The 9,419-nt window shown below is 41.9% G+C and overlaps 1 protein-coding gene across 4 annotated transcripts in view; it reads right to left on the bottom strand.

Annotated features, from left to right (window-relative positions):
* Positions 1-3,013: 3,013 nt before the first annotated feature.
* Positions 3,014-9,419, bottom strand: part of LOC146179678 (uncharacterized) — a 30,449-nt gene continuing 24,043 nt past the window's right edge. For 3 of the 4 annotated variants that reach the window (XM_084579307.1, XM_084579305.1, XM_084579308.1), the window contains one exon: positions 3,014-8,651. In XM_084579307.1, coding sequence (XP_084435433.1) covers positions 8,538-8,651 — 114 coding nt within the window. In that variant the 3' untranslated portion in view covers positions 3,014-8,537. The remainder of the gene's footprint in view (positions 8,652-9,419) is intronic. The other variant, XM_084579306.1, reaches the window with a different exon arrangement.

The following is a 9,419-nucleotide window of genomic DNA, read 5'->3' as shown; positions in this document are numbered from 1 at the left end:
TGCTGTCGATTGCAGAGATACATGGGGAGCGCCTCACTAAGCTGACGTTTTACAGCATTTTCAAACGCTTTTGCAAAACAGGTTCAGTTCAAAAAAAAAAAAAAACACAGTCAGAGAACAGCTATGGGCAGCATCGAAGATACATGCATCTTCAATACTATCGTTCGATACATTCTATGTATCAGTATTAGGTATCAAGCTCTGAAAATTAAAGTATCGGCATCGGAAATACATTTTTAGAGTCGTGTAATTTAAAGATACTCGGTACCCAGAAAACTGCAAACGTTGAAGCCGCTCTGAGTTAGACTTTGGATGGACAGCACTCGCTCAGGCGGTAGTGCAAGGTGGGAGGCAGCTCAGCTTGTAATGCCGCACGAGTTCTCTCCTGCTTGGAGTTTTGTCCAAATTTCCCTGCTCCTCAGCATCACTGACCTATCCAGATTCCTTTTCTTTAGAACTGGAGCAGAAAATGGCATGTAGGTGCTAACAAGGTTATTTACTTGTTAGCACTGAGTGCATGCGATGAGTCAAGTCGTTAGCAGAAACACAAAAGAAGAAACGAAAACGACAAACAAAAACGGAAGAAAGGCGAACAGGCAGTAGGGACCAAGCACACTGCTGTAGCATGCCCACATTGCTGCCCAGCACTCTTTCTGAGCTAATTAGAGACATTCAGCCATCTTATTTTTCTTGTTTTCCTTCTAGCTTTTGGGGATAAGTATTTTATCGCACTAATGCCGAATTAACTTCTCATTTAGCCAAGCGGACATAGGTTGCACCTTTTAACACAGGTAAAACCTAAAGGCCAGTGGGTAAGTAAAGTATGAAACGAAGAGCTACAAAAAGAGTTTCAGATTTGTTTCTATGTAGTCAAGTGCCTTAGGTTGGCTCGTATGAAGAACGATAATTTAAAGAAACTTTTTGCTAAGCTACTTGTGGGAGCGATTGCTTCATTGTAACTGTACCTTCTAATGTGAAGTTCTAGTAAGGCCAGCTTCAAGCGGAGTTTCAATAAATCTATGCTGTCAAATTCATTTAAGCTCTTTCAGAAAAACTGCACTATAGGAATGTACGAAAGATACCAGAAAGCACGATGAAATTTTGTAACGTTCCTATATATATTCCACCTTTATTACACTGAGATTTTAGTGATGTAAATTTCGCAAATCGTTATACTACTTTCGTTAAATTCGGTATTTCACTGATGTATTAAAGTATCGATGATACATTATCGAGTATCTGTATCGAAAATCGATTTAGGTTCTGTATCTTGTATCAGTATCGGAGATACAAATTTTCGGGGTATCGGTATCGGAGATACTTTCTTGAAAAATCTGCCCTACCAGAGAACATTATTGAGCGGGGGAAAATTTCTGAACGATGCCGAAAAATGTCAGAAATGTGCAGAATGTCCTAAAAAAGCTCAACTATCGCCCTCACCATGTCAGCCTTCACCAGAATTTAAGTGACACTGGTTTTCAGAAATGAGTAGAATTCAATAAATGGGCCTTAATAAAACTTGACCAAGGTTACCATTTCCTAGAAAAAGTGATATGGATTGACGAAGCTAGATTTTGCAGACAGTGGCATTCACAACCACCAAATCAGCTGGGGTGCAAATGTTTGGTGTGGCATACTCGGGGGCAGCCTTATTGGGCCATACTTTGTCAAAGATAGCTTGAATGGAAAAAGTATGCGCTGTGACATTCCTGCTTGAGTCGACAAATTGATCTTCACTCTCTCTTAGGAGACTACAGCAACTGTGGTTATATCACAACGGAGCCCTACCACACTTCTCTTTTACAGCAAGAGCTGGTTGAATAGAAACTATCCTCGGCAGTGAATTCAGCGAGAAGGAGATATGTTTTGGTCTCCCAGACCTCTCCATTAGACTTCTTTCTGTGGGGCTATGCGGAAAATCAAGTTTACGCCCTGGATCCTGCTGATATCAATGATATGAAGAACAGAATTGTCTCTGCCTGTAGGAGCATTGACCCGGAAGCACTCTGTTGAGTTAACTCTGTGCAAGAGCAGCTCGCATTTTTGTTGCCGTGGATGGCAGGCATTTCCAAGATTTTTAACCGTGGGAGCTTCTTCAAAACTTCCCCTTCTGCCACTACGGTGACGTAATTGAAGCTGCAGGTAGATAAATGTGTTTTTGAACACTGCATTTGAATACTTTTGTTCTCTCTGATGAGCGTATGCAAATGCACTTTTACTTCAGAAAAAGCCAATGCAACAGAGGATGCCAGTCCGTCATGTGCTTTCGCTGTCAAAGAGTATGCAAAGTCATCAGGTTAGTTTTCCACATGTTCTTGACGACCCGAATAGCTTAAGGTAATGCACTCTGGTGTGGGCTGCACACTGAAATAATTCCAATAGGCCAAGGCCTACGATGTAACAACAAAATTGGGCGATGTAGTTTAGCTGCGTTTGACTGCCTGCTAAACTTAAAACGGAGCGGCATCGTGTCTTCCACCATCTGTAGAAGCAATCACTTAAAGCCGACCAAACAATGATTCATTGGTTGTGATTGCCAAAAAGGGAAAACGTTGCTGAGAACTAAAAGAGATCCGCGTCGCCGCTCGCTGCGCACTCTTGCAAGGCAGAGTACCATATGCAACAGCTGAGTCGCATGAAAGGTGCTTCACACCGAGAGCTCGTGGTCCGCATGTGTAGGTAATTCGGCGAACTGGGATGAAATTTTCGACTTGTGCGTCTCGGGACACAGGCACGTTACTGAAATTGTACAAAACGGCATAACCCTCAAAAGCAACTGCCTCAAAGTTCTCAACTTATGCATGCTACCTTCAGCCAATAAGAGTTAGTTAATGAAATTAGCCACTTATTAACTAAACTTACGGGGACAATTACTATCCTAATTTGTGTCTGCCTGGCAGCATTACCAGCATGCAAAAGCGGCATCAACACATTGCGTTCCACATTTGTTTATATCAGTAAAATCTAATTTTGAACATGTTGTATAAAAAAAAAATGCTGCATACACTGCAAGTACTTCTTCACTAGTTTTTATTTTCAGTCACAAAAGTTTGTGTGCAGAGCAGTACATCACATTTGTAGAGACTGTGCATGAGTTGCCAACAGCTTGTGTCCAGCTGATATATGGCACACAGGAGAACATGATTTCCTATGGGAATGCATTCAAAGAGGATATGAATGCAATGGAGAAAAACAAATGTTAGCGCTATTTACAACTACGAAGTTTATTGTCAGAATGTGCATACGGCTTGCAACCCACGGCCTCAGCGACAGATATTGTAATGCAAGCCCCAGGTCACATCATAAAACAATCGGCTTTTAAAGACAAATTCAGCACATGCCTATTTGCAGTGAAGCATTGTCGAACGATTTTATGTACGGGTCATTTCCTAGTTATACAAACGTTGCATACACAGATGCCAATCTTAGGGGTGAACATATCCCATACGTTGTCTAGAAGCATTCAAATGTCTGCCTTCAGATTAGGATCGCCTTAGCACTGGCTTCCGTCAACAACTGTGGTGTTGCCAGTGCGACAGTACTGTCACTGATCGAATGCGTCTTGGCAAATTTTGTTTTCGTTGCTGCCTTGAAGAATCGAACTGGAACTACCACACTCTGTTCGCTATGCTAAAAATTTTGCATTGAAGAATGTGCTTAAAAAAGTGCAGTCATGGCAGCGAACTGCCTTCACTAGCAGTACGATACCAAGCTGATGTTGCATAGCACAGAAGGTTAAAGTACTGCAGACAGTTGTCTTCAAATAATTGTTAGCTGGGCACAATGCAGCCCGGGATTAAAGGAGCATGAAAGGTAGTCTGTTGCAGATAAGAAAAGCTGGCGGTAGTGGTATATACTGAATTGCGACAGCTAATTTCTTGATACCATCGCTCTGCTTGATTTCCTCAGATATCCAACTAGATTTCTTCCTCTTAAAAATTCAGTTAGGATGATACCAACTCACAGCTGCTCTCAAACTCTTCAGTCGTTTTCCTTTAATCACCTACTGTGCCACCTTCAGTTTCATTTCAAGCTGTTTAGTAAGCTGTCAAGCTTTGGCTTTTTAAACGAGCAGCGCTGGCAAACTAGTGAATGTCTCAGAATCTGGTCCCTAGGCTTTCCAGTGTTTTCTTTCCTGCTTTGCCTGCGCTTAAAATTTCATGAAATAATAGATTGTACAATTCTTGTGAATCTCAAAAATCTGTTCCACGTGGCACACACGTCCGAAGCAAAGCTTTACAAAGCATTGCCAGATTGCAAATTGAATTCACAGCACATTGATGCTTCGTCTAGTAATGCATTGAAAAAGGGGTGCGCGAATACTCAAATTACAAATACAAATGGAATATATTTGTTACCCAATTCATATTCTTATTCGAAAATTATCAGATACACTCCGCAGATCCACTGCACTGCATGTTTCACCTCAATGCTCGACTGTGTCTGCTACGTAGTGAAGTATCTTTAAAACACAATAGGGCCTTTTTGTGAATAAGGACTTCCCAATAGTGTATGCAAAGTGAAGCACCTGAGGAAACTGGGAGAAAAATGTTGTTCTCACTTCGGTTTCATCTCAAATCCAGGCAACCGTCGTGCAGGTGCTCATTAGATACAATTACCGTTACGAAAAGTTTTTGGCAGTGTTTTCATGCCCACTCGACAATTCGAGCTCTCGGTTAATTCGGACATTTTTTCTGGTCCATTGAGGCCAAATAAATGAGAGTTCACTGTTTTCAGCAGCAATGTGACAGCTCAACCAGGTTTCATGCAGGCCCTTTGTGTACAGGAACCCTGTAAAAAATTTTAATGAATTTTTTGAGTAGGGTATGCATTTCTATGCAATGCTGCAATGCCAGTTTAATGTTACTTGCAAATCCACGTGAATTGTGAAATAAATATGAACAATGTTTCCTATTTTTTACTTTTCCATTTATTTTTCACTAATAAAATATTCGACTTGATATTCGAAGGCATTTTTTTCGCATATTCGATTCGTATCTGAAAATTTCCATATTTGCGCACCCCTAATTAAACATGATGCCAAAGGTTCAATCGGACCCTTCGCCAAAAGCTGAAGAGCCTGCTGTACGATTTCAACACCTGACGCAGGCCTTTTTACAAAAGCTGAACCCACTTTTGCAGCACTAGCCATCAGCCCAATATTGGCATAATATTGGCTCTGTGTTAGTAATGTACTGGTCCTAGGTAGGCCCAGATATTGCCAATGCAGTTCCAACATTGGGTTGATGGTTTGTGCTACCTGAGAAATCCACTAAATGCAAACATCCTTCTAAGCAATGTATGCAAGCAAGAAAAACATGCTAAGTACTAAGACCTCATGAAATGAGCGCTTATAACAAGCACTTTACCATCTGATGATGTGCTGTCATATACTGTGGTGGCTAAATGCCAATATTTGCAGCCTCATCCATATTATCAGCTTCGCTTTAGCCACTAAGTATGTACGCCAAATATATGCAATTTTTGCTTGATTATTCTGGAAAAGCTACCTCACAATCTGAGCTGCTTCCTCTTTCTTACCGGCTCAAATTTCATGCAGCAAGTGTGTTAAATTCTTTTATATTTCACTGGCCAACAAAGTACAATCTTTGTCAAAAGTTAAAAGCCCAGGGGGCCTGCTTCTAACCTACAAAATGGCTATCTTTAGCATTCACGGAAGTCTTAGCCATTACAATAAATAGGACAATACAACTTTTCCACCTTTAGTGGATTTCGAACACTGAGAATGCATTACAATCCTAACGGAGTGGCTACGAAGCAAATTCCCATGGGCTCTAAACTTTTGACAAGGACTGTACTTGCACTTATCGCAAATAAATGGGTTATGGGCTGCGAAGGAAGCTGCAGTGAGGGTTTGAAATCATTTTCACTGCAGTTCGTTACTGTACACATACACATCACAAAGCATAGCATGCACACACAGCTTCTACTAGAAAAATAATTTCATTACAGGCTAAGGCAAAAAATGACAATCTGCACAGTAGCATGCTTGACGAATTTTTGTGCTTCTTCATGTGCTGCAGTGATCGTGTTATTTTTCTTTTCATTCGATAACATCGCACCTGTTATATCCAGTATTTGAACTAACCTCCAATATGCATTAAACCGAGTTATACTTTGTAGTGCTTATTGAAGAAAAAGGTCGCATTCAACGAAGTGACATCTCCTGTGGACTACATTTTCAAGTTGTCTTGGACAAAATGAAACACTGTACTTGATGGTCCTACAAGGTTTTAAACTACCCAGCAATGCAAGGCAGCAAAAGTTCACACGAATACAGCATTCAGGTCGAATGAAACATCAGCGAAATGGAGAAATTTGTGTTCAGCATAGCCGACACTCGAGCACTTTTAGAGTGACAATATACATAGTACTACTGTTCTGTGCCTATAGATACGGCAAGACACGCACGCATAATGGAGCTCCAAATTCAACCTTTTCAGGGCACCCTTCAATATATTTCGATAGGTGATTATTATACTGAATGAATATTCACAGCCCCGAACAGAAAAAGCATAAGGACAACCAAAACAGTTCATTCTACCGCTTTCTGCTGTGACCACATTTGGCTTTTCTGAAAAGCTGGGAAAGCAGTCCCAATAAACGGAGCTAGCAACACACTTCCAATGTTTGGTCAATTGTAATCAAGTGTATGATTTGTTTCTCCGAAACAATGTGCTCGTTAAAGGCCCGCTCCCTTTCTCAGACAAGAGAAGTGGCCAATTGGTAGCACCCTAATTATTAGGAGATGAAACAAAGGTGATGCTTGAAGAAATGGATCAAGGTTTCATTTACCATTGCAGTTTAAAATAGACACGTCAGACTTTTTGTCGTCTAAAAACCTCCATTCTTCCCAGTACACAAGTCTTGTAGGTTCGCATACTGTCACAAAGTGCTTTAAGCAACCATACAACAGTGATGTAGCTGCTCTGCTTTCCTTAAACTTTCGACTGTGCTGTCTTTTAAAAGAAGTTAATTGATGCAGTAAAATTTCATCAATTCGGAACCATTGGGACCACAAGAAATAGTCAAATTAATGGACCGTTGCGAAAAGAAAATGGACCCGAGAAAACAATTTTGTTGCGAGAATGTACCTTTTATTGGATGGACTTTAGGATTACCAAACACTGCTGCATAAAAGTAGGTTCTCCAACACATATCCCTTGCTGGCCAAACAAACAGTCGAAACATGCACCCCATCTCACTGTCCCTATCCTCCAAGCCTGCCACCACGACGTGCGCGCAATCAAAAGTAATGAACATTTAACAGTGTGACCATAAAGCCAGCGAACACCAAAAGCAAAAGAATGGTGTTTCACCCCACAGCACACTGGTGTGCGCCCCAAATGACTACTGTAAATGGTCCTGTAGTTCCAGCTTTCAGTGTAGAGCATGCCTCGCAGATCATCGCAATCAAATGTTTCCTCTCATTCTGCCTACCGCTCATCCAAAGAAGCGAGCACCAACATGAATGAACCAGGTAAGCCATGCGCAATACAAATTTTCTCTAGAGAAACTAATTTGCATATGAATTATAACTATTTTTTAAACTTTTCTTTTCTTTTTTTTTTTTGACACAAGGAGCTCCATATTTCTCGCTGGCAAGAAGCTCTGGCATAGGGTGCATACTACCCACTGCTCGTCCAAAACTTTATAATGCTCATTTTTATGGCGAGGGTGCTTTGCATGTATTAAACATATCACCACTAATCGACACAACACTGCAGCGCCATCTCGAGACTCGCTCCACTGGTTTGAGGTAAAATTAGTACTAGTCATTCTCACACAGCACCCTGTATCTCGATAAGCGGGTTAGTGCAGGTCACCGCTTCCTATTGTTACGTGGTCCAATTGATGTCCGAAGCACAGCCCACAAGCACACCACACAGAGAGAGAAAGAGCCTGGGCTACAGCGAGCATGCCGCACACCTGAACTTCGTTCTCGTTGCTGGCCTTATCCGTTGTAGTATTATATAATCAAATTTACATAAGAAACTATGGGACTGCACAAATCTTCTAAATTATCTGGAATTTTGAATTAGTCCAGCTTGAAGCTCAAACGGTGAAGGTTTTACTGTATTTCAAAAAAGAAGAAAATTAATTGGAGGTGGATGAGACCACAATATGCATTGCAACTGATTTACAAGGAGCCCTTGGTTTTACAATTTGCTACTGGAATTTCTTTAAATGTTTCCATGCCTTTAAGCTGCCTTGCATGTGTACCTTAAAAAACTAAGCTTGTTTGAATGCACTCTTCAACCATCAAGTGTCGGCTTTTCTCCCATAACCATTCCTGTACAGAGCTATAACATCTCCATTGCCACTTTTGACTTCTGAGTGCTGCGATTCCTTTATGTGGAAAAAAATAAACATAGACCTCGGACAGCAACAGTTCTAAGGCATTCATTTTACACAGGAGCTGCAGCAGCCTTGTAAGGTAGTTAAAAAATAACCGGTTTTGCAGCAGAACACTGTACAGTTTTGCGACTTCACTCCAGCCTCGGCACGAGGGCTTGTCAGGAGGCACGTGACGAGTCCGGGAGGCGACGTGCTGCCAGGTATTGCCTCAGGTATTCGACAATCTGCACGTTGGAAGCCTCGTGGGCCAAGTCGAGCGGGGTCATTCCATCCTGCGAACCGGGCACAAGATGGCGAAGCAAGACAAACGGTCACACTCAGCAGTCAGTAGCACAAGTCAACTTATGGTAGCTGTGCTTCGTCTTCTAGACCACCCCTTTTCATGGTGACACGTTTCAACAACTAGGCTTTCAACCCTTAGAGAAATTTACTAAATGAAATGCTGTGATTATTTCATTATGTTTGCATGCTCTTCCTTGCATCTGGCAACTGTGGTACTACACGCTGAGGTATGACCGACACGGATGCACTTCAATGGCTGATGCATATGTTTATAAAGAGAGTCTCGGGAGTCTGGACAACAGCATCTTATTACTGTTCTCCGCAAAGACTGGTGCACTGGCGCTTTCTGAGGATGCTGATGTACGTTCGGCAAAGAAATAAGACTTGCTGCGAAAATCTGGGGCCATATTCCATAAGCTCCCATTTTGGATCCATTTGATCCTGTGACCTTAGTTGGGTGACAAAGCCATAGCTTTCAAGCGATGAAAGGCTACGAACAAAAAGAACGACACAAAGACAGTAGACACGAGAGGACTAGTCTGTGGACACGACAGGATGAAGCTGTTACTTGTCCTGTCGTGCCTACTCCCTTCGCGTCGTCCTCTTTGTGTGTAACCTTTTATAGCATTACAAGATTCGAGCCAAGTAGCCCGACAGCAACGCTTGCTGGCTTTCAAGCGTCTGTGGGAGGTGGCCCGACTATTGGTCCATTAGAGGTAGCACCTCAGCACAGGCTGCATGACAGCATGCATGACTGC

The sequence above is a fragment of the Amblyomma maculatum genome, chromosome 9 (assembly GCF_055883805.1).
Source record: "Amblyomma maculatum isolate TAMU_Amacu chromosome 9, ASM5588380v1, whole genome shotgun sequence".
NCBI lineage: Eukaryota > Metazoa > Arthropoda > Arachnida > Ixodida > Ixodidae > Amblyomma > Amblyomma maculatum.
Note: the sequence above shows the minus strand (reverse complement) of the source record. Positions and strands in the feature narration are given on the sequence as shown.